This window comes from Eutrigla gurnardus, assembly GCF_963514095.1.
Source record: "Eutrigla gurnardus genome assembly, chromosome: 9".
Lineage (NCBI taxonomy): Eukaryota > Metazoa > Chordata > Actinopteri > Perciformes > Triglidae > Eutrigla > Eutrigla gurnardus.
The window spans coordinates 20865725-20890662 of NC_139923.1; the positions used below are offsets into that span (position 1 = coordinate 20865725).

The 24938-nt window shown below is 43.1% G+C and overlaps 4 protein-coding genes across 5 annotated transcripts in view; 2 read left to right on the forward strand and 2 right to left on the reverse strand.

The window, feature by feature from the left end:
- The window catches only part of mapk8ip2 (mitogen-activated protein kinase 8 interacting protein 2), a 24594-nt gene extending 10463 nt beyond the window's left edge, over window positions 1–14131 (reverse strand). The window contains exons 1-2 of one of the 2 annotated variants that reach the window (XM_084016675.1): window positions 13950–14131; window positions 4053–4158 (exon numbers count right to left, since the gene is read on the reverse strand). In XM_084016675.1, coding sequence (XP_083872801.1) covers window positions 4053–4158; window positions 13950–14014 — 171 coding nt within the window. In that variant the 5' untranslated portion in view covers window positions 14015–14131. The remainder of the gene's footprint in view (window positions 1–4052; window positions 4159–13949) is intronic. The other variant, XM_084016674.1, reaches the window with a different exon arrangement.
- Window positions 5630–8386, forward strand: LOC311018510 (gastricsin-like). Its single transcript, XM_084017511.1, has 9 exons — window positions 5630–5810; window positions 5899–6034; window positions 6158–6275; window positions 6639–6757; window positions 6872–7071; window positions 7195–7311; window positions 7439–7586; window positions 7792–7890; window positions 8013–8386. Exons 1-9 carry the CDS (start codon window positions 5638–5640, stop codon window positions 8175–8177), a joined length of 1275 nt encoding a protein of 424 aa, XP_083873637.1. The 5' UTR covers window positions 5630–5637; the 3' UTR covers window positions 8178–8386.
- Window positions 14132–15895: 1764 nt separating the features above from the next.
- On the reverse strand, window positions 15896–18143 carry LOC311018860 (zona pellucida sperm-binding protein 3-like; the record flags this gene model as incomplete). The annotated part of the gene is made up of 8 exons (XM_084017927.1): window positions 17689–18143; window positions 17467–17585; window positions 17166–17269; window positions 16888–17065; window positions 16692–16809; window positions 16510–16592; window positions 16138–16421; window positions 15896–15954 (listed from the first exon to the last, which is right to left on the reverse strand). The coding sequence occupies exons 1-8, from the start codon at window positions 18121–18123 to the stop codon at window positions 15896–15898; spliced, it is 1380 nt and encodes a 459-aa protein (XP_083874053.1). The 5' UTR covers window positions 18124–18143.
- Window positions 18144–21870: 3727 nt separating this feature from the next.
- On the forward strand, window positions 21871–24156 carry LOC311018862 (zona pellucida sperm-binding protein 4-like; the record flags this gene model as incomplete). The annotated part of the gene is made up of 8 exons (XM_084017929.1): window positions 21871–22273; window positions 22372–22556; window positions 22658–22755; window positions 22934–23091; window positions 23173–23365; window positions 23441–23651; window positions 23741–23816; window positions 24053–24156. The coding sequence occupies 8 exons, from the start codon at window positions 21871–21873 to the stop codon at window positions 24154–24156; spliced, it is 1428 nt and encodes a 475-aa protein (XP_083874055.1).
- Window positions 24157–24938: the final 782 nt, after the last annotated feature.

The following is a 24938-nucleotide window of genomic DNA, read 5'->3' on the forward strand; positions in this document are numbered from 1 at the left end:
CACACACACACACACACACACACACACACACACACACACACACACACACGTAGTGGTGTGATCGATTATGTTTGCCAGATACAAGGCGTAGCCCAGAGGTCTTTGACGTTTTTCAGGCCAAGGACCCCGAGGCTTGTAGTGACACGGTGGAGGGACCCCCAGTCTGCTCTCTCTTAACATGAATAAAAACTGCTTATTTGTTTTCTGATAATCTCTTCCCTTAATTTGAAATTGACGATGCAAACACAATGATTGATTTGTCCTGTTTTTGAACAGCACAGCAGTTCCTCTATCTCTCTCTTTGATGGAGGAATCAAAGCTCATCCTCTTGCCCATCCAACATTCTGCTGACGCCTGGTGAATCTACTTTAGGCCACAGCAACAGAAATCAACACTCAGTCTATTACCGGGAGAAAAGACGTGACTATAGTTAGATTTTTAGATTTAGCGGTTAAGATGCTTTTTTAAAAGGAATCTGTGTGAGTTTCAGTCGATCATTATATGCATTCTGGCTTCACAATCTCCCGCCAAGATTCACAATGCTCTTTCCTCACGCTGACCTATTATAATCCATCACCGGGGATATGTGACCTATAAGTCTATGACAGCGTAAAAATCCAGGGATCCATCAGCGAGGTTGTGAAAATGCCAGGGAGAATAATCTGCGCTGGCAGGAGACGTTGTCAGCCGCGGCCACCTGACAGACGGCAGGCGGACTTAAAGAACAGGAGAGACCCATAAATAAGAGTTGTGTGCTGGTGAGAATGAATCCTCATGGTCTCCAGTTCCCAAGGACATCCCATCCAGCCCTGTGACTGCCCTCCTCTGTCACAGCAGCAGCAGCAGCAGCAGATCCTGCTGCTGCGAATCAGCCTTCTGTCAGAGAAGCACTGGGTGATGATATTGGTCTAAATTTAAAATGCTATTCCTCGTGTCGTACACTTTCCCAAACATAGAAAATATACAGCTCTACAGTCACATACACACATCAACATGCTCTTCAACAGCAGCTCAATAGGTCAGTGTCTCAGGATGCTGAACAGCTGGCAATGAGATATCACTGTAACAAAAAAAAAAGATGAAGGCAGAGCAGGTAATTCTATACTACTTCCTGCCTCTGCTCCACTACGCAGCACTGTCCTCAGCAGAGGGGAGGAGGGACTTCGGGGTTGAACTGAAGGGCCGTCTTGCTTACTAGGTCGACCAGCTGACAGGAAAAGAAATGAGAGAAACAAAATGACCTGACGCTTTGCTGAATGAAGTGGACGCCAGGGACTCGTAAATCTCAGGAGGGGAAAAAAAATGAAGGCTCAGAATGAAGTGGTCTTCCACTGTGAGATCTAACAAACCGGTCCAGAACATCCCCGCAGAGACAGATATACAACCGTTGACTGACTGTGATTGCAATGCTGCCCAATCACTAAGAGATGAGTGTGAGTTATGTGTTGGCTGAGCTCATGTTGTTTGGTGTTGGATTCTTGGAGTGGGTCTTTTGCATGGTTGGCTCCAGACACACCTGCAAAACCATTAGAATCACTTTGGTAGTGCTGTTAAAAATAATGGGGAAATGGAGGTAAGGTCCATAATCATTATCACTGCAAATGTATCTCTTACATTTCTTTTTTTAAGTATAAATTGCGTCTGTGTGTAGATGCACGGGACACTTATGGCCCATTTGATGTGGCTCGTAATCTGTGTGAAATTTAATGCAGGAGTGTATGACAGATGTTGATTAGCCTCCCTTTAATGGAGACCACCTATTGAGTGATGACCTACATCTATCAGTGTGTCTCTCAATTTCCCCATTTTCAAACCGACAACACAGCCGAGACACAGACACCATTGCTCTGTCGCAAGCTGAATTATGCATGCAGTCATGGTGTTCAATCAGAGCTCTGGAGAGACGGATGTAGATGGAGAGAGAGGAAGTGGAGAATCAGAGATGGGACGCGGCAGAAAGCAGCAGGGTGTGTGTGTGTGTGTGTGTGTGTGTGTGTGTGTGCGTGAAAGAGTGTGGTCTCTCTGCTTGTTATGTTGATAGGCTAGGTTTAAAAAAAATGTAAAGGTCAGGGAAAACAAACATACCACATGGTTGAAAACACACTGTCAAACCAAATCCCCTCTGACATCACGGAGAGTAGGAAAGGACAGGCTAAGCCAGAAATGCTATAGCTTACTGACATTTGGCCAGCAATTACCATTTACTCAGAGATATTATATCAGACATTGATAACAAATCCATGTGAGTGATCTTTAATTGCTTCAGCTCCAGATGACAGAATAAAAATCGTGTGTGTGTGTGTGTTTGTTCGCATCTATGCGTGTGTGCTCCGGTCACAAAGGTTAAGTACCGATCTAAAGGGGTTATGCAGATTAAGACCTGGACCCCATAACGAATTGGAATTAATCAGAGCTGGGGATTGGGGCCAGAGGATAATCTCACTGTTTAGTTTGGCTGTTCTTCCTAAACATCAAAGACACCCTGCCAGATATGGCTGAATCATAAAAAAAACTAGAAGCATCTCTCCACATCAGCAGAGTGCGGAGCAAAAGGGAGGGACGGCTGCAGCTGATGAGCTGACAGTGTCACCCCACCCCCCTTCCCCCCAACTGATGCCATGTGAAACACCCTGCACACACACTCAGAGGCAACTGGGTGTGTGTCCCATCCATCCCACGTCAGCGAGATGACTTCCTCTGGGCGATGATGTAATGTAACATGGACCGACACTATCTCTGCTCAGTGCTTTCTTGTTTGTGAAGTGAGCAGTCAAGGCCCCTGCCGATGTGTGTCTGATGTGCTGTGTGCATGTGGGAGGGAGGGCGAAGAGGCCGCTGGTGCATGGTTTACCACCGCATGACCTCTCTGGCAAGAGGAGACTCTTTAAAATCTCTCTTTCTCTGGAGGTCTCCTCACATGCTGCGCATACGCAGCTTTGTTGCAGAAGGGCTTTGCTCGCTATCTCTAATGTGTTTTGTTGGCGGATTAACGTGGAGGAAGCATAATATCTAGCACAGAGCTTAACTCTCGGAACCAACCATCCCTGAGCTAATTCTCCATTCCCGGTCACCTCGGCAGAAACAGAGGGAGAGCGGGAGAAGGTAAACGAAGCAAAGCTTTAAGGGGCAAAGAGAGTGTTCTGATCTCTGTCTCTCTGAGCAGCGCTGTGCATCGCAGGGAGGGAAGACACATGGGAGGGAGGGAGGTTGTCTCTGCATAGCAGCAAACTGCACTGGGTCACCCACCCTCTGCTGCAGCTGTGGCTCCACGCCACCAGCATAAAACATTTACATCCCACAGAGAGAGAGAGAGAGAGAGAGAGAGAGAGAGGGAGAGAGAGAGAGAGAGAGGATATGAGTTGATAATAGTTCTTTGAAATTGTGTAATTAAAGCTGCTTGGACATGTGGGATGATACAGCTAATGACTCAATTATTTGCATACACGTCATGACACATTCACTTGAATATGATAGGAAGGCCCACTTAGAATTTCTATGATATGCAGAGGAATTTAGTGAATGGATGCGGCGTGCCTCGGATCCAGGATGCAAGACGATGATCTGTGTGATTATCAGAGCACAAGGAGAATGCTTCACTCATCAAAGCCACGTTCCTCATTTTGTCCCTGGTATTATAATATGGACATCCGAGGCTTACGTTCATTACTGTGATGACTGCAGTGCTGATAAAAAAAAAATCCAGAGCGACAGAGATGCTTACATAAGACAGCTATATGCAAATATGCAGTTCTCAACACTAAACAGCTTCAGTCTCGGTTTTTTTCTGTCACCTTAAATATGTCAGCTCATTCTCCTGTCACTTGCCATTTTCTGCCTGTGCTAACTGCAGGCTGATGCATTAATGAGCAACTAGATGATAAGAATTCACCCAAAGCGACTGTAGAGGAGCGAGGCAGATATTTACAATATCCACAGCTCGCAAACAGTGAAACGCGCGCTGTACAAAATGTCCAGTTTGCATTTTAACATAACGCGAGAGAGACAAAGCACGAAGAATGGAGGAAAGGTTGAATTTGAAAGAAGGGACCCACCTTCTCATACGGATCGGAGTCGTAGTTGAGTCCAATCCCACAGTCGTCTGTGATTTCAGAGAGATCTTCATCGTCAAACTCCTCCAGGCTGATGTCATGGGCTGGCCTGGAAACACATGACAGGAAGTAGATTCACCAAATGTGAGGGACTCTTATGGCTGCAGGGAATTTCTCATTGAGTTATGCCCCCACACTGAGACCTGCCGTAGCTCTGTCACTGTCTACTGGGCCGCCACACACCCATCCTCGATCGTCTCTCCCTTTAGAACCCACACTAACAAGGTGTGACACATGACAACAGCAACAAAGTGCTGCAATTATATATATTGAAAAAAAAGTTGGCTTAAGTTTATCATCTGAGCTGTGAATGCTATAAATAGTGAATTACTGGCAGTTGTCTCGAACACCAGAGTTTCTGAAATTCAGCACCCAACAGCAGGGAAGTGTATATGTCACTTTAATGAGCTGTGAGGTTGTGCACGTTTTCTTGATTAGTCTCCATCTCATCTTTGCCCCATTAGTCTCAGCAGGCTCTCAGTTCGACAGCAGTTTGCCTGCTATGTGTCGGAGGAAATGCTGCATTGCAGCTTTGCTACAGAGAAAAGGACGCTCCGTATCTATGTATGGATGCGGGATTACATCACACAATCATATAGGGTCCTGTCTACACAATGTCATCGGTGCCATGGAGAAAATGAGGACGTGCTGATGCATCCGAAAGTATAACAAGGGGGGGTCATGAAACAGTCAGTGTAATCAGAGTCCTGCTGGTCTGCTTTCATGTCCAAGGTGCTGCACAAAATACAGGGAAATACCAAGCTGATCATAGATGTATGTATCAAACGTTGTCTGTCCATTACTATAGTTAATAAGATCCATTCATCTGCATGAACACTTCATTTCAACCGCATGTCCTTAAGCTTATCAAAGGAAAAAAAAGGTATTTAACCATAATAAAAGTTATGATTAGCTGAATGGCACGAATGTTTTCGATAAAACTGTTTGGTTAAGCTGCTACTGATACCGAAGTCTTGATAAAACCCATTTATTTTCCATTTGTGGAAAATCACAGTTCTAAGCAAACTATTAAGCTTGACCTTGCTGTTGATATGTATTATCTTAATGGATACAATTGTAGCAACTCGGAGATTTCCAACAGCATGTTGACAAATTTTGGGGGGAAAATCAAATAAACTAAATCAAATCTAAACTCAAAGTCATAGCTCGGTACTTAACATCAGTTTCTTTATTATATTAAACTACTACTTTCGTTTGTCATTTTTAGATTTAGATATTTTTTAGACTTCGATTTTTAGTGTTGTATATAATACGATCATAGTACATCAAATAAAACTTAAGTAAATACTTGAAAGTGCAAAATTGAAATAGCTAGATACATTATTCAACGTCAACACTATGTCTATACACAAATAAATTACATACTATTATGGCCTTATTGTGTTCAATTACAAGGTCTTTGGCTGTGTTTGTGGAGTGTGGCTATCACAGGTGTTGGTGTATATTATTGTTAGATTTATGTAGCTTCTAAGAGAAAGGCTCTAAGGGTCACCCTGCCTGAGGTGATATGACTGACGTTTTGATAACACTGGCTGATATGGGGTCCAAACATGTGTATATAAAGCCAGTCCCGATCCAAGCAGAGTTGTACCCATCCAGCAGTGCTGTGAGTACAGGAGGGATCATGAAGTGTCTCGTTGCCCTTTTGGTGTGTGTGGTGCTCGCGGAGGGAATCGTCAAGTAAGGAAGATGTCTCTTGGCATTTTTGCCATTCTGTGCCTGTTTCACGATGGGGTATGAATTGTGTTTTTGCTTCCTCCTTCTTCAGGATCCCTCTGCGGAAGCACAAGTCCATGCGAGAGGCCCTGAGAGAGAAAGGGATCGAGCTGCCTTACCAGGATCCGGCTCTCAAGTATCAGGAGCTTGCCAGCTCTGCCAACATGTACATCAATAACTACGCCGATGTAAGAAATCATAGGTCACACTGTACACTGCATTGTGATGAAAGCATTAACTGACTGATGGCTTTGTATTTTCTGATATTTTCGTTCCTCTCTTTCTTTACCTCGAACCAATGTGTTCTCCAGACCACCTACTACGGCGCCATCAGTATTGGAACACCCCCCCAGTCCTTCCAGGTGCTGTTTGACACTGGCTCTGCCAACCTGTGGGTGGACTCCATCTACTGTAACACTCAGGCCTGCAGTGAGTACAAACCAACCGGCTCCTACACTAGAAAACCCCTCATCTGTCACACGCTTCACAACATATTTGCATGTTAAGAACTTCTCTAGTGGACTTAAAGCTGATATAGGCCAAGTGTGCAGAGCTAGTCATCATAGATTATATACAAACATGGGATTTAGAGTTCTGGTGTAATTACAGGCATGCCACAAAGCATTTTTCGGTCTTTGGGGAAACATTTGCAACTCTTAGTGGGTTAAAATGAAAACCCAGCTCAGGATTTCGATAATCAAGTGTGTTATCAGTATGTCAGAAAGCTCTGCAAGGCATGACATGTTTGTGGAAGTTGCTCCAAAGATAATCCTGATCTATGCCCATTCACAGACGCACACACAAAGTTCAACCCCCAGCAGTCCTCTACCTACTCTCGTAACGGACAGTCCTTCTACCTGCCCTACGGAGCTGGAAGCCTCTATGGTATCTTTGGATACGACACTGTCTCTGTGAGTCAAACCCACCAAACACACACTAGGTGTGACCAGAGAATGCGTCAATACACAAAGAACACAGCAGTCTCTATCAAGAGTTGATGGTATTGGTTGTTTTCGGACCCATAGGTTGGCGGCATTGTGATCAATAACCAGGAGATCGGTCTGAGCACAAACGAGCCTGGTCAGAACTTTGTGGTGGCCAAGTTTGACGGCATCCTCGGCCTGTCCTACCCAAGCATCTCAGCTGGAGGAGAGACCCCCGTCTTCGACAACATGATCAGTCAAAACCTGCTGGGTGCCAACATATTTGCTTTCTACCTGTCGAGGTATACACAAGATTCTTAATACGTACTATGAAACATGCAGCATATTGGACATACTGCCTCAGATTTGACTGTATATCCCAATGGAGAACTTGCAGACATGTTTTGGTTTGTCATCTGGTTTAGGGGAGAACAGCAGGGTAGTGTGCTCTCTTTCGGAGGAGTGGACAACTCCATGTACCAGGGCCAGATCCAGTGGACCCCCGTCACCTCAGAGTCCTACTGGCAGATTGGCGTCGATGGGTCTGTGCTTTTTAGCATTTTATCAACATGAAACGTCAAATAATCTTCTGCTTACTCAAGTATTAACGGTTTAATATGATTGCAAGAAAAGAAAAAAACAACTTGTGGCATGTGTGGGGCCTTACAGATTCCAGATCAACGGCAGAGAGACCGGCTGGTGCTCTCAGGGCTGCCAGTCCATCGTGGACACTGGAACCTCCACGCTGACAGCCCCCAGCCAACTTCTGGGTTATATCATGCAGGCCATCGGAGCTCGACAGAGCCAGTATGGAATGGTAAGACAAATGGACACTCTCTCACACTGAAGCAGCTGGACGTCACCAGTATTATTCCTCATAAAGATCAGGCTCTGTCTGTAGGCTGCACCCTTTAGATGTCATTCTGAGCCGTGGAGGTCAGGGGATGAAACAAAAGTCGACAAGCAGGAATGTAATGAAACAGGGCAGTTTGTTTCAATCTCTTTGTGGTCTTGATCTCCAGTACATGGTGGACTGCAGCCAGATCAACAACCTGCCAACTCTCAGCTTCGTTATCAGCGGCGTTACTTTCCCCCTCCCTCCTTCCGCTTACATCAAACAGGTAAGTTACTACATGCATGCATAAGCATGGATTTCTGTGCGTCCCCTCATGTGCACGCCATGTTTTTTTTAATTTGTTGCCGTGAGAGCAATGCTATGAACATCTCCTGTCTCCACCTGCAGCTCTACCAGAATGGATACCAGTTCTGCTCCGTGAACATCGCCCCCACCTACCTGCCCTCTCGTGACGGCCGGCCCCTGTGGATCTTTGGAGACGTGTTCCTCAGAGAGTACTACTCCGTCTACGACCGCACCAACAACCGCGTGGGCTTTGCTACAGCTGCCTAAGTGTGATCAGTGTAACCTAACCAAACCGGATCAGATAATTATGATTGAATCTGTCGCTGCCAAGAGGCTTTAATTCATCTCAGAAATCTGCTCTGGGATGTGATGTTATATAATATTCTTCTACATGTATTTTATTGTACATCTTCAAATTGGTATGTAGAGATTTAGTTGAATTTGTGATGCCTAATTCTCGAGCAGAATAAAGATTAAAAAGCTCACTACAATTGTTTTTATCCTTATTTTTTCAAATTGAGCATTTAGTATCTTGACAGCACAGTTCCTGGTCCGAGGGTCATCAAAGGGGGTTTCCCCTTTATAATTATCCTTGAGCTTATGTGTGTCCCACAACTAAAAGTTTTTAAAAATGTCCAAACATCGCTGGACTCATAATGACATAAAACAATTTTATTTTTGCCTGATATTGCAATTGTGATATGATTTGCAACATTATGGGGAATGACATTTTTGACATCATTGTTCTCATTTTTATTCATTCGCCATATGACACTGGTGCCATTTCAGCGTCACTACTCGTGCTCGACAACACATTATTAATTTATATTCACAACAGCATGAAAATGGTGTAAATCCTGGTTTGTAGGTTTATGACTAAGAGCATCACAGCCATTCAAAACTAAACGTAGATTTCCAAAAACTCATTTCCTATCTGTTTTAACCACCTGGAGAAATGAGGTCATTACGAAGCCCGTCAGCCACCCAAGCCTTCGGGGAAGCCGTGTTTGTACGTGTAGATGTGTGTATGTGGGTGTGTGATTCACAAAGCAGGAACACCACATTGGTGCAGCTGTATCCAAGGCGGACCACCAGTAGTGGAGCAAAGTCCCGTGTTCTGTTCCTGGATGAAGGCTTGGAGAGTGATGGAGAAACAGAGGGTGTTGAATCCAAAGGGTAAATGCACTGGTCATCATGGCACAAACCAATTTTTCATGATGACACGATTCCCAAAGCGTGGGTCGGGACCCGCAGGTGGGACGCAGGAGGGTTTATCTGGGTCGTCAAATATATTTGGGGGAACCTGAATGTTTGTAAGGTACCCGATTATTGTGGTCTACTTATAACATATATAAGTCATATGAAAGACTAGCCTAAATGCATTTATTGGGTTTAATTTACAACATGTGTATACAGTATGTTTTCAATAAAACATGCATAAAACCAAGTCGTGATTTATCAAATCTCTTCTAAATGTCCAGTTTAGTTATTCTAGATAATATAAAGTGATGTGAAAGTTGTTTTTCATTTTTAAAAAGAAAGTTTTGGGAACACTGCTGTAAAGGATTCTAATGCTGTTTTTGAAGGTCTCTTTTTTTAAAACTAATAACGTCCCAAAACGGATGTGATGATGATTTACAAATGTTCAGTTCAGCCAAATTACAAAGAAACACTGACTAACCACTATCTGCGCGGCAACACACCACTTAAGGTAATCTAAATGGATGAAACGGCCTTTATTTATTGTCCGACATTTGCCTTTTCTCTTATCCCTTTCCTGGTCTCCCCCATTGCCCTCTATTCTGCTGTGTTTCCAGGCTCCATTTTGTTTGTGTGCTCATCTTCGTGTTGGAGTTTTCCTGTAGCTCTGCAATGCACGTCGCAACAGAGTGTGGCCCCATTTCCCCTCAACTGCAAGACCTCGGAATGTGTGTCATGAGAAAAGCTGCAGAATGATGCCCAGAGTGAAGGCCTCGGTGCCGACCTGAAACACACTAACACACAGGTACGCCTCATATGCAACATACACACACTTGCTTGGTCGTTTCACCGCTTGCAGACATTGAGCCCAGGTCTGTTTGTGATCATTCTGCATAATCAGGATTTACAGCTGAGGTGTACCACTCATACTCTGGATCACGGCACTCTTATACTTTCATAAAAAAAAAGGCATCACATCATCACGGTGATATTCTGAGCCAAATCAGACTCCCACCACAGGAGAACCATGTCAGCATAAAATTACCATTCACTGGTGCCGGTCATGTTGCTGCAATGGCACACCCAGATTCACTGGCACTGCTTTGCTGCCACCTCTGTGTGTGTTCAGGCTCCCTCTTGTCATTTCCTCCCCCGCCCTCAAACAAACCAGCCCACATCTGTAGCAGCGGTTATTCTCAGCCATCTCTGATACTGTCACGTCGGGACCAGAAATAGTCAAACCAGCACACTGTCATCTTTGCTCGTCCGATTCCGAATATACCCTGACTGCATGCTGACACGTCCTTTCCTGTCTGAAAATATTAGCTCAACACTCTCGCTGGTTTAAGCTGCCTTTTACTTTTAATTGTATGGATGTTTTATTAAGAGTTCTTCTGAACACTTTACAGTTTGTTTATTCAAATGAGCAGTTAAGTCGTTTTTTCGAACAATAAAGCCCAACTTTTGATCGTTTGAGTTTCTGATATGTGAGAATTGGCTGTTTTTCCTTGGCATCGGCTTACATGAGACACAAATGAGTGACATTTTCACTTTTCTAAAATAGGAAAATCACCATTGGTTGCACAGCTAGGTAATGTTAAGTAAGAAATGGAGGAAGACACTCAATATAACAATATACACAATATATAAAGAATACAGCGGTGTCAGCTGTAATTAAGCTGCCTTTCAAGAATCAACACCTGCTTCCCACTAACGTCATCATCTGTAAAAGCCATCTTGGATGCGGTTGCTACTGACTCATTAACAAGATCAATTTCCCAGCTCTTTCGTAGAGTAGAGACACACACACACTCTCACACACACACACACACACACACACACACACGCGTGCATGAGTCATACATTTAACCTAATGGGGAGCTCTCTGTTGTCTGTGTCAGATCCAAACCCGACGATTACGCTATCTTTGAACCAAAGGCAGACGTTTGCTTCATAGCCGATGACTTCATGTCCATTCGGCTGGACTCGGATTAATGGAGCCAATCGCATGTAAAAAGAAATGCCTCTGATAGACGGGAAACATTCACAGGTTTCGTGTTGATGGAAAACAAAATCTGGTGGACGGCGTAGATATGACTCGTATAGTGATTGTTGAATCGGAAGAACAAAGCTATGGCAACAGCAGCTGCACAGATTGACACGCGAACACATGGCAAGTGTCGGTTGTACACAGAGAGAGAGAGATGGAATACAAAAATATAAAGAGAGATGGAAAGACAGCAGGGGGGCTTAAGCTAAAATGAATGAATGTATTGGATTTAAGCTTCTTAGCCCATGGTAACCATAACCCTCCTGAAACAGCCTTCAGAGTGAAGGCAAAAGTGGAACATCGACTGCTAAACATGTGAGATTGGCAGGGAGAGGGATGGAGGGGGAAACGTCCAGTTTTATAAATACCACTGTAGTGTGATGGGAAACAACTATTATTATATCCAATCTTAAACTTTTCAGATCACTGCAACTAAAGATTATTTTCCTCACGATTACAGCAATCTGCAGATTCATTCATTAGTTACGCAACAAGAAGAGAAAAATGTCCTTCACATGTCTTTGTTTTGTTTGATTGATGTCAATGAATTGGTTAATTGACTCATCATATATGGTTAAGTTGAATAAATACAGGCTAAGAAATAACTTAATATCTATAAAACACAAGTAGTGACAGAACCAAAACCAGAATGTCTGTACTGCTGAGGTTCTTCTTCTTCTAGTAGCCTTTTTTTGTGTACAGTTTAGGGGACATTACTTATGCTCATAATAAAAAAATCAGGAACACACCTCCAATGTTATGATCAGGTGGGATTCATCATTCGGCACACCTGAGCACCATTTGGATGTTGACTTCTCTCCTCTATTCTCTTAGCAGTAGATTAAAGGAATGCTTGTGTCTCTTGCTTTATATTGGAAGGGAAATACTCACTCACATATTCTCTGAACTATAGGAAATGTTGCTTGAATTGAAAAACATTATTTTTACACGGGTTGATCCTTAAATGTTTGTATTTCCAGTGGAGAGAGTGATCCCTCGGTGCAGGAGAAATCCTAGTCTGTCATACATTTCTGGAGCTCAGGAGAGAAAGACGGGCTCCCTTACGGATTATGTCGCCCATTGGAAACAGAGTTAGGGGTTACGTAAAACAGATTACTGTACCACACCATCACACCAGCGGTGGTTTCATCCACGCATCACTCAGACACAACAACACACACACACATACTGAAAGGAAAACACACACATTATCACATGACCAATGCACTCTACATCATGTTCTGAATACTAATATTTCATCAAAGTGAATTATTGGTACTTCACAAGCTGATATGGATGAGTTGAACCAGAATAAACGACTATACTTAATTGTAAACAACGACACTTTTGGTTGTTTCATGCAGTTAAAAGAGTGATGCTTTATTTTTGACAAGCAAACAGAAACGGGCAGATTTGGAGTCAGCGATAGAATACAAAAGGCTCAAAAGACTGCAAAGAGACAAGAGTTGTTCCCATAATCCCTTTGATAAACGAGAGATAAATAAAGATGTGCTTGCTCCAGCCGTTTGCCAATGCTGCACATTTAAATATTGATGTTTGGCTCTGTGCTCTGAAGTAAGGTCACTGGTAGTCATGCAGAACACCAGGTCTATTGATCTGATATCATCTGTCCATGAGACGAAGCTACAGTATGGAACTAAATCCCCCACATGAGTGCACGTTGTGGATATAGAGTCCTTCGGGACCAGGCTAGCTAATGTGATTGCATTCTGTGAGGACATTGGACATATGGAGGCAGACAGGCACAATGATATGCTGTAGCAGAATTACTGCAGTAAGTGTGCTGTATTTGAGCTTCCTGGTGCTCTGAGCAACATCATTTGCTCGACTTCTCCTCTTTGTGCCACTCGTGGGGACGAGTTCGGAAAATGACTGTCACAATAAAGTGTAGCAAGACAATTACAAATGAATTGTTTTTTGTTGTGAAGCAGCAAATGAGGATTTCAGTAACAGAGAGGAAGGCCTTCCACCGGCACTAACCTAGACATATGATTATTCAGATTAGAAATACAATCAAATGTTTCTGCAACACATTCCTGATCTGGTCTATTACAGCAGCCTTTACACAGTTCCATCCAAATCGCACCAACGTGTTGCAATGCTCCACATCTTACCTAAAATAGACAACCTTGGAGTGGATATGCACTCATTATTATGGACCTCTGGTACAGCCAGGAGAATCCCATTCACAGATGAAAACACGAGCACATTTGTCCTCTTGCACCTCGCGGAGGTCACGTTAGATGCGTTTGAGAGACTATACGAGCAGCACTTCCGTACATCATTGTTCGGCAACATGCCCTTGTGGTCTGGTTGGACTCAACAGGGCGTGGGCCTCACACAGAGAATGCGCAAGGCGGCTGCCTGTCGCCACAGCCTAAGATCCATCATTTGTCATCTTTACCATTTACTCGTCTCCCCCAATTCACACGGGGATGATAAAAGTTGTCTTTAAGAGAGAGAAAAAAAAAAGAAGAGAAAAGACACGTCTTATTTGTAAGGAATGAATGTGCAGCTCCCAAACACACACAACCGTTGGCTGATCAGCAGCTATCGGGGTGCAGGGAGGCAGCAGCAGGCCTGCAAGCGTATTCAAAATACCTATCAGTGTGGGAGCCGATTATTGCAGTCACCAAAACAAAACGGATGGACATGTTTATCTTTGTGTGTGTGCGTCCATCCATCAACCGTGCGCATCACCCCCCCCCCCCCCCCCTCCCACCACCCATCATCCCTCCACTGTCGCTCTACGCGTATTAAGCTCTTACCTGCAACCGGGGGGAGAAAGGGAATGGAAAGTGGATAGGGAAAACATCTCAGCCCTGTCCGCCATCTTCTTCCACAAATGACTCACAGCGACTGCAGAAAATCACGGGAGGGAGCGCAGTCCATTCACAATCGCAGGGCAGAGGACACAGACGCGGCCGTTAGTCTCTCCGCGGCCCCAGATGTCCCCCCTGGCCGCAAGCCTTCAATCAGACGAGCCTGCTCAGCACCATCAAATCTGCAGTCGACCATCCACACAAGCGGGCTATAAGGGGGAGGACGGGGTGGGGGGGGAGGCAAGGCAGAAAGGATCTTCGGAGACAGAAATTCAAGCGCAATCCGGCGTCCCCTCCACGATACGACCGCGCGGAGCGTTCAGCGCGCAGTGTGCGAGCGCAGTCCGCGTTTTTTCCCTCTGGCGAGCGGCTGCTGCTGCCTGTGACACACGACGGATCCGGGCCAGCAGTGCGGAGACAGCCAAAGACAGAGGAGGATGGGGAGGATGGGGAGGGGGAGGAGGAGGAGGAGGAGGGGTGTGGAGCAATAACGGTATAACGTCAGTGCCGTTACCGTGTGAGCAGGCCGTCCTGAGTGGATGCAGCAGGAAGCAGCAAACAGTGGCGTAGAAAACAAAGTGTGTATGATGACATTAAAGAGCAGACAGAGCGAACCAACACAACGTGAAGTTTGGGATGAAGGAGTTCCCCTTAAGACATTCGTTTTGATATTACTCCCCACGCCCCTGCGTTAGAATGGATGTCTTTTGTTTATCTGGACCACATCCTGTTTTATGTCAGTCAACTTGATCCTGTTGTCCATCAACAAAAGGGCAAAAAGACAGGAACGAAAAGGTGCCGCTAGCAGGAGAGCACTGAGCAACAGAGAATGAACGAGAAGCAAACAACCGAAAGGCAAAGGCAGGATTTACACACATTTAAACGAAGATCTGTTGAATTTCTCAGGCGGAAAAAAAGATTACAAACAAAGTTGCCACAGATTGTAAATGAACACGCAATCACTGAATCACACCTCAGATCTTAAGAGGTGTCATGCTGTATACATGCGCAGGCGCAGTGTGGAGCTGTTCACTGCCTGCGGTGCTGAAGGTGTATTGTATATTGCTAAGGTGCAGTTTACTATCACTGCCACGTGGGGGCGGTAAATGTTCACTCACTCAATAAAGAGCTGATAGGCTTTTAAAGGAACAAGTGCATTTGTATTGTTGTCATGTGTTAACTTATCCAACCGACAGAGACGAACCAAGGACAGGACTGAGAAATATGTGGCGAAATGGGGAGTAAAGTTCACGCCATGTCCAATAGCCACATAATCAGTACAGAGAAAGAACCTCTTACTGGCAAACAAGATGTGATCGTGGTGATAATTATTGTACATTTGATCCATGTGTGTCTTATTTAATTAATGATCTATTACTGTTCGTTATTGTTATTATAACTAGGGTATATGTGTACGGCCGGTTGTTAACTTTATGATGTTTACTAATAAGAAATCAGCAATAATTTTATTCCTGTAGTTATTTTCTGTACGGTCGGTGTCCAGCTTAAAATGAAAAAGCGAAAAGTTTGCCTTTTCTGCGATGATTCTATCCAATGAATGAAACAAGCCTCTCCAACAATTGCATTTTTATTTCCATCAAATGGAAAAGGATTTACAGTCTATGAGCAAACGAGGTCCATATGTAGCCCAATACTGAGCATTAAAAAAAGGGCAATGTAAAGCAAATTACACTTTCACCTTCTTCTGGTTCTTACACTTTTATTATGTTTTTGATTTGTCAAATATTGATTACATTTAATAGAGTAAATGTAGTTACTTTATTTGTTTCAGTTGCACTATTAACAAGAAGCAAGTGAATAACATACAGACAGTTATGAACCAATGAGACTGTGTGTTGCGATGGCTAGAGCCATGACAGGGAATTGAGTTATTATTCCTTCTCCATAATGGGGATGGGACCCAGGGTGACCTCACCTTCCCATTCGACATCTAGAAAGAAAGACAAAAGACATGTGTCACAGTTTTGCCTCACAACACATGCAAGTACACAGGGAGTTAGTAAGTAAGTTATCATGATGTGAGTAAAATTATATCAACAATGGTGTAAACACATCTTGACTGTTGAACCGTCCTCATATAATCTTTTGAGACAATTCATTTTTATTGACATACACTCTTGTTTCACGTCACGCATCTTCCTTGAAGGATTAAACGGAGATTGGCCGCCGATGCGGCCCTTGCCGGCGGTGTTGCCGATGCCGCCGCCGCCGCCGCTGCTGCCGCTGCCGCCGCTGCCGATGCCGGTTGCGGTGCCGATGCCGATGCCGCTGCCGCTGCCGATGCCGATGCTGCTGCCGCTGCTGACGACTCCAGGATATGCGAGGTTAGGTACAGGTCCCAATCCAGAAGTTTCACAGCTGCCACAAGCTGTATCAGCTCCACTGGCCTCCCTCCACCTAGGGTGGAAGAGAGACGCAAGCAGTAAATAACTGTGTCTATCTTCCAAACACCCTTTTTCTCACATATGCACGAATGCAGACTCACCCATTGATGTAGGAACAAGCTCTATGTGCACCGTCATAGGCATAGGATATAGATGTTGCTTTCAAGTGGCAGGTTATGTACAGCTGTTGGGATGATAAAGGGTTTTGGGGTTTATCACATGTATTATTTGATGCATTTGATGTACAACAGAAAATATCAAAATCGGTCTTGGAGATGCTTACCAGTCCACTTTCAGCGCCCTGGAACCTGAAGGCCTCCAACTGGAACTGAAGCTTGTTATCTGCACCGCGAGCCATGAACTTAGATTCAGAGCCGGTGATCCTGCCATCGAGCATGCACCTGCATGCGGAAAAAGCAAAAAAGAACGTGTTATAATCTGTTCTCACTGCACAGAAGCGACGCATCATACTAACTTACCCATGGTTGTCAATGAAGGCATATCTGGGGCTGGAGGATGTGTCAGGTGCAAGAGTAGCTACGCAGTGGTCCACAAAAACACGGAGGGGCACGTGGAAGTACTGCTTGACGACAGCCTCAACATTGATGACGTCTCCCAGGAAATACTGGTAGCTTGGCCTCTCATATTGCCAGTCATCTGTAGAAATGAGATTGTTTAAGCATTGTTTACGAATGTGTATTTTAAATCACAGTTCCATAAAAGTTCAAACATGCAGATGAATTGTTCTTTAACTCACCGGTCATGAGCTTCAGGGTGAAGTATAAGAATTCTTCTGCCACCTTAACTGCAGAGAATGGAATCCAGAGGGGGTCGATAGGAAGGCTGCTCACATTGTGCTTCCTACAGGATTACATTTTAATAGAATGCATCACTCACGTTAGTGAACAACGTCTGCTGTTGGAATAAGCTTATCAGATGTGGTGGTCCAATGTTTTTTCAGTGATTACACATCAGTTTGAGATGTTATGCCACGTCGTGCTATTTATGTAATTTGTTTGTCTGAATATTGCCACGCCTCTAAAAGATAGTCTGCTTACCTTGGGTAATGGCATTCCACAATTACTGCAGCGCCGTTGGTCCTCACCACGAGAGAATCGCCCAGAGGTCGGGGATTATAGTTCAGAACGTAGGTGTAGATGAGGGCATTTTCTGTCAACTACGTGAGAAAGCACATGAACACACACATGAACACATTTGACCAAATTTGTAATCAATATTCCTTACAATTTAGTAACTTCAGTAGTTTTCGTTGGGCTTACCGTTAACGTGCTGAGACAATCATGCAGTTCCGCCTGAAAAATCAACACTCCAGCAGCATTGTCCTCTGCGACAGGAGCACAGTTTCCCAGAGTAAGGTCAGCAGGATTGACGAACTGGCCAATCCCAAACATGTCTTTCTTGACTTCCACATGAGCAATTGCCTCTCTGCACTCTACAGCAACAGTTGCAGCAGGAACGGGATGTCTCAGCTCGAAAGGCACCTCGACAACGGGATCAGGTTGGGGAGGTGCAGGGTATAACCAGGTGATAGGCTTTTCAAATTTCTGCTTTACTTGTTGGGGTTCTTGAGGAATCTGTTTGATCGCGTCTGGTTGCTGGTATGTCGGTTTTGAGGGCTTGTAATATTGAGCATCACAGAGGCTGCCAAGCAGGGCCAAAGCCACAAGGCACACAGCGGTACACTTCATCACCATGGTTTCACAACAACAAGTGATCTCCACAGTTCACTAGGTGCTGTAAGGAAGATGGAAATGTGCGCCCACTTTTATATACAGTGAGCATGTTTACTTCCATTGCATTCCCGCCCCTTCTGTTGGCCATTCCCCATTGTCCTCTTAGCCAATGTTTGTTGACCGAAAGCACCACATGGCGAGGCATCATCTGGCTGGGTTAATATCATTCATCCTTTGAAAGCGTGTTACCTTGCCAAGAAAACACAACCTGTTTATCTTGATCAATGTTGACCATCACTAAAAATGCTTCTGAGCGGGTATTTGGCTGGATGTCATGGTGGAAATTACCTAGGGTGCATCACTTTAAACACTAAACCATCCATGTGCAGATACTATTCATTGTGATGGTAAATGTATCAAGTGGAATGAATAATTGTCATGAGGGCCATTTGAAAGTTACTATTACTTTTTCTTCAAGTGAGAATTGTTATGTAAAGATTTGGCAAACATGCACTCACACAGAAAGTTATCAGTCACAAAAGTTATGTTGACTCTGGGTTAGGTTTACCTGCCCTCAGCATGACATGTCGTACTCAGCATTCTGCCAAGGTTCATTTTGTGAAAGGCTACACATTTATATTTGGCTCCAAACAATATCAACTCCCAATAACCAGCACATTTAAAATATATATGTATGTATATATATTGTCTAACTTCCAGTTTCAGTCCAGAAAACTTTCAGATGAAAAAAAGGTGAATGAAGAAAAGAGAGATAAGGAGAATTTTTATTTTTGTATGTTGTTTTATTGGTTGAAAATACAAACAGGTCTGATCTTGATGAGGTCCTATGTAGTTTGCTCTGCTAGAGAGAGCCCAGAGAACATTTTCTTTTCTCTGTTATAAACCACCTGACCGGATGTTTCCGGCCAAGTGATATCATGATAAATTATTTGAAAACTACACACGAATCACGTAGTGGCATTATCGGTTTCATCAAGCAAAATTACGGCACGGCAGAGAGCCAATGTGTGGATGATGGGCTGCCGCTGTATGACCTCCATGTCCACATTCGTTTTCAGTGGGATATCAGAAACCATAACGTCCATGAGACTTCACTCAAATCTGGAATGCAGGACAGCTCGGTTCAACTCTTTCTTCTTCTGTTTAGAAATCAGTGAACTCATGGAGACTTTTACAAAAATAGATTAATCTCTCCTCTGCTTCAGTTAAAGGTCTTGCATAAGAGGGATTCTATGCCATTTGCTAGTTGTAACTCTTCCAAATTAATCAGATTTTTTTTTTTTTTTTAAACACTAAATCTGAATGTGGTTTATATGTATTTTTTTTTAGTAAAAAAACATTTCAGTAACAGGAATGCACATTCGGTAACAGTAATGAGTGTATGTGTGCAGGTGGGTGTGAGATTTCTCTATCGAAGTCATGTGCTATGCCAGTTGTTCTCAATGTGGGGCTCTGGTACCATCAGTGGTCCTTCAGGGGGGTCCAGCTATCCCCAGCTGACTGATTAGTTGTTCAACTTTGGACAAAAGCGTCTGCTAAATGACCTAAAGGTAAATGTAAATGTACAATCTGGACAGTCAAGGAATTCTGGACAAAATTATAACAGAACCAAAAATGACATATGTGCCTCTCCCCAGTGAAACAGGTAGATGGCGAAAGAGGGAGAGTGGTAAAGCTAGAGGACCACACCATGGGTTGGAGTTGCTGGCACCTGTGCAGCATGGGTTCTCTCCATTTTCTACTAAATGGACGTAAGAAAATAAGACAACAAAGACAAAAAGCTTAAGATATGTAAGTCAACTTCCTACAACCAACTTCATGGAAACAAACTTTCCTGACCTTTTCTAAGAGGCACTTTCTAGTTGAGCACAGATTTTTTTCTCAATCTCATAGTGGATGGAACTGGTGGCACATCTTTGGGCATCTCCAAATCTGTCTTTTGCAACAGAACAAACACTGCAGAAGGATGTGTGCACATAGAAGAACCCAGTGGACAAATTCACAAAAAATAGCCACATAGCATCTATGCTAACAGCATGTGGACACAGAGCACAATGTAGTTGACCAAAAAACACTATTTTTGAAATAAACAAATAATATCTAAAAAATAATTTAGGTAACAGGAGTGTACACCATTAATGGCACCCTCAGTCAGTGCTAAAATATTATTAAATATACAGAAAAGTAAATGAGAGAAGTTGCTTTTGGTCTTCCCATGGCCTTCAGAAGATTGAAATGATCCAACTTCCTGTTGAACATGTGACCTGGGGAATGTTACATTTTTGTCATGTGTCAGGTTAACAGGACTGAGTGAAAACCTGGGGACACGACTAAAATGTTTATTTTAATTAAATTATTATAGACTTTTTGGAATTAAATGCATGCAAAGCAGAGATGGGATATATAAGATTTCTGAAGGATTTGAATGATTATATTGCATGGTAAAGTGTAGAGTCAGTGGCTGGGGACAGGCCAAAAATGCGATTTTAATGTCTGAAATTATATTTCTGGCACCCATTTGGCAATCCTTCATAAATACAACTATTATCTCAAATTATATCAATCAACCGATCTGAAATTCCCAAGTGTCCACTAATATTTGTCTGCCCCATTCTAAGGGAGAACCCTTTAACTATAATGTTAATGTTTCTCTAAAAATAGAGAAATGAAAATGTTAACAACTCCAAGTTTTTTATTTTGTTTGCTGTTCTATCTTTTTATTTTATTTTTTCAACAAAACAATTAAGAGTTATACGAAATTCAATTTGTTTATTCTAATGTTAAACAATTAAAAGAGACCTAACCTCTTAGTTGTATCAGGAACTTTCATAATTTACAAAACTAGCTATCTTTGATATCTCATTTCAAATTCTTCTTTAATTTCTTGCAATCAATATATTTCAATTGTCTTTTTAAAAATGAAGACACTCAAAAATTGCAATTGCAAATTCAATATATAACTTGTCCAAATTAAACAAGAATGATTTAAATTCAAATTAAATTCAAAGTCCAAATGTGTATGTCGCCAATCTAATTTAACATCCATAAAGGATTATTAAGATACCTTGAAAAGCATGAAAGGTATCTTTGATTAATATCATGGTTAGTCAAAACTACATTCTTTGTGATACTGAATAAATGTCTTTCTCAAAAGTGCAATGTGGATCCAGTCAAGCTATTAAATAATGAAAGATGTGCTGTACCCACAGACCATCTGCTTAGAACCACTTTATTTGAATAAAATGTCAAATATGCCTAGAGATAACAAGATGTGTTTGTTTTGTCCTGCCCTGCTCCACAAATACAGCATGACCTGCACATTGTAGGTCATACAGACCCAATGAAGGTTCTTGTTTTGAAATTGTCCAAACAAGCTGATATTTCTTCCTTTCTGGATCAATAACAATCAGTGAGCTCTCTGTAGGAAAAATTAATTAGACTCCAGTCACTAAATAGTCATGTTTGCACAATGCTTTTACTGGTAGTATCCCCTTAAGTGATATTTCTGACATTCCTACAATTTGTACCCTGACTTTCCTGTTTTTGGCATTGCTTCTCATCTCTTCAGTGCATCACCACAGATCAACCAGTAGCCTAACTGGAGCTTTTGATTGGCAGTTGTGGGCAGCAAATAGGATGCGAGTCATCAACAGGTCAACATGGTCAATACCTTATAAAAGTCGGACTGTTTGCCTCAAATGTTTCACAGCACCTAGTGTTCTTTGTGAATCACTGTGCTGTGAAGCCATGGCAATGAAGTTGAGTTGCGCTTGTCTTCTGGCAGTTGCCCTGCTTGGCTGCCTGGCTGATGCTCAATATTCCAAGCCCCAGGTGTCTCAGAAGCCTCAGACCCAACAGGTTTCTCATAGGCAACAGGTGCATCAGACCTCACCGCTGTATCAGACCCCACAGGTGCAACAGACCTCACAGGTGCATCAGACCTCACAGGTGCAGCAGGGTTCCAAGTACGTTACTCAGCAGTCTACGCAAGCCAAGCTGAACCAGCAGAACCAGCAGGTAGAACCGTTTCATGTTTGTGAAGTGAGTGACCACCAGAAGATACAGTGTGGTGCTCCGGACATCTCTGGTAAAGATTGTGAGGCTATAAACTGCTGCTTCGATGGACGTCAGTGCTTCTATGGCAAATATGGTAAGTATTCTTCATTTATTCTGTATCTTTATACAACAATGTGTTCAAAGAGGATATAACATGAACACCTGTCTTTCTTTCGAAATGTTTATTCTAAGTGACTCTTCAGTGCACCAAAGACGCCCAATTCATCTTGGTGGTGGCCAGAGATGCCACCCTGCCCAACATTGACCTGGAATCAGTTGCTTTCCTTGGAAATGATCCAAACTGCGAACCTGTTGCCACCTCTTCTGCCTTCGCCGTCTACCAGTTCCCTGCCACTGCCTGTGGCACTGTCGTGACGGTAAGGGTCGTGACTCATTTGACTGTTCAACTTGATTTGTGTTCTTTTTTTCTTTTTTTTGTTGGATAGTGTAGATTTAATTATTTCCAATCTTACTGTAGGAGGAGCCCGGGCTTATAACCTATGAGAACAGGATGACCTCCTTATATGAAGTTGCTGTTGGACCCTATGGAATCATCACCAGGGACAGCCACTTTGAGTATGTCTTTCTTTCTTTAACACTGAGTGGTCACAACATAAAATATTGCTACTATGAGTACTGCTGGGGTACGGCTTAAAGTAAAAGTACTGACCTTGAAGTCCCTACAATGGGTTTGGGTTAGTTCATTGTGGTATTTTTCAAGACTGACTAACATAGACCTTATTTCTTGCCTCAGTGTGATTTGCCAGTGTAAATATATTGGCACCAGTATTGAGGCTCTGGTCATTGAGGTTGGTCTGGTTCCTCCGCCACCACCGGTTGCAGCTCCTGGACCACTGCGCGTGGAGCTGAGGTTGGGCAATGGAATATGTCTCGCCAAGGGTTGTGTGGAAGGTTAGTACAAAGGAGATATTTTGTGCAGCTAGTCTGATTTTGCAGCGACTGTGTCACTAACCAATCTTTCTGCTTGAGCAGAGGATGTGGCCTACCACTCCTTTTACGACGAGTCCCACTACCCCATCGTTAAGGCGCTCAGGGATCCTGTGTACGTTGACATCCGAATCCTGGAGAGGACTGATCCCAACCTGGTCTTGACTCTTGGAAGATGCTGGGCAACTACTACCCCCTATTCCAATAGTCTTCCTCAGTGGGACTTACTTATTGATGGGTAAGTGTAAGTGTTGGTTTGACTCGGGAATAGGACATTTTAACATATTCCTTGATGCTACACTTCTTGCCATAGCTGTCCGTACCGTGATGACAACTACCTGACTGCCCTGGTCCCCATGGATGCCTCATCGGGACTCCCTTACCCAAGCCACCACAGGCGGTTTATTTTCAAGATGTTCACATTTGTAGCTCAAGGATCTGGCAATTCAGCCAAGGGTTCAGCCAAGGGTTTAGCCAAGGGAGGGGCGTCAGATCCAGGGGCTATGACTCCTCTGCAGGAAAAGGTATAAGATTTTGCAAGATTTTGTTTGTATATTATTTTTAATAACCACTTATCTACATAATTTCAAACAATACTTTTGTTTTTGAACAGGTGTATATCCACTGCGACACAGCAGTGTGCCATCCCTCTCTTGGAAATAATTGTGAACCTAGGTGCTTCAGAAAGAGTAAGTAGCACAGTATTATTTGTAATGATATATCTGAAGTCTGTTTCCTTTGTTTCCAGCTGAAATGGATACAGATAAATAGATCAGGCTTTTCAAGTGTTACACAGAAACAATTAAGCTTTTAATGAAACATATTTTTAGCAAAAAGTTGTTAAGTAGTGGAGTAGAGTAAATTATGTCTGATATGATGTCTGAAGTCTAATGCCGACTGATTCATTGCCATTTATCATACACAGGGAGAGACATTGTTGCTGCGGACAAGAAGGGCAACAGAATGGAGACGGTGGTAGCTAGCAGTAAGGAAGTTATCTTCGTTGACGGAGGAATGCCAATTCAGTAAAAACATGCAGACAGGATTATCATCTAACCTCTGTAACAGATGCTTACTGAAAAGTGATTGAGTTTCAAATAAATCTTGCAGTTGCTGAATAATCTAGTCTGGTTTTATCATGTCATTCACCATACATTATTTAATCTGTGATCTAGTAGCCTGCGTTTTGATAATAGGAGGGGAATAAAGAAACATTTGGTGCCTGAATGTCGATTGATTTTAAGATTATATTGATTACTTTCATTTGATTACTGCCACTCCCTGTCCTCTGGTATAAGTTAAAAAATATCTTTATCCAAAGCTTTTTGACCACACCTCTTGCAAGGCCGTCCTATTTTTGAAGAAAAGGCTGAAAACGACATACCCAAAGTAAAATGGTTACTGTTTTTGAACCCTTATGACTACAGGCACAAAGCTGAGCATTCCTGGAAGATAACCCTTTGAATTTTCTTCTGCAGGTGTCAGATTTACTCTAAGTGTTACTGACACTGAGTTACTGCAGCTCAAACATAGTGGAAATTGCATTTTTTTTGCCTCGCCTAAATTATTTTTCTTTTTGAATGAAACAAGTTCGCTGTGGCTGTTATAGATAGGCCTAAAAGTTGAATGAAGCCACAGCCACAAGCCTGACCAACAACTGGTAGAAAGTAGATAAAAAGACACCCAAAAATGAGCTTTGCAAGTGCAGTGTTGTAGGGCAATGTCAGACGGAGCTGCATCTGGAACAAAGTGTTCCAAATGAGATTATGGGTATTTTTAGGTATATAATTCTACTTTTTTGTTGTTGTTTA

Bases quoted from the DNA above. Each gene is read 5' to 3' on its own strand.
- LOC311018510 (XM_084017511.1), top strand. From the start codon at position 5,638: ATGACTGACGTTTTGATAACACTGGCTGATATGGGGTCCAAACATGTG. The intron at 5,811-5,898 runs GTAAGGAAGATG...CTCCTTCTTCAG, and splicing joins CTCGCGGAGGGAATCGTCAA to GATCCCTCTGCGGAAGCACA. The intron at 6,758-6,871 runs GTGAGTCAAACC...TCGGACCCATAG, and splicing joins TTGGATACGACACTGTCTCT to GTTGGCGGCATTGTGATCAA.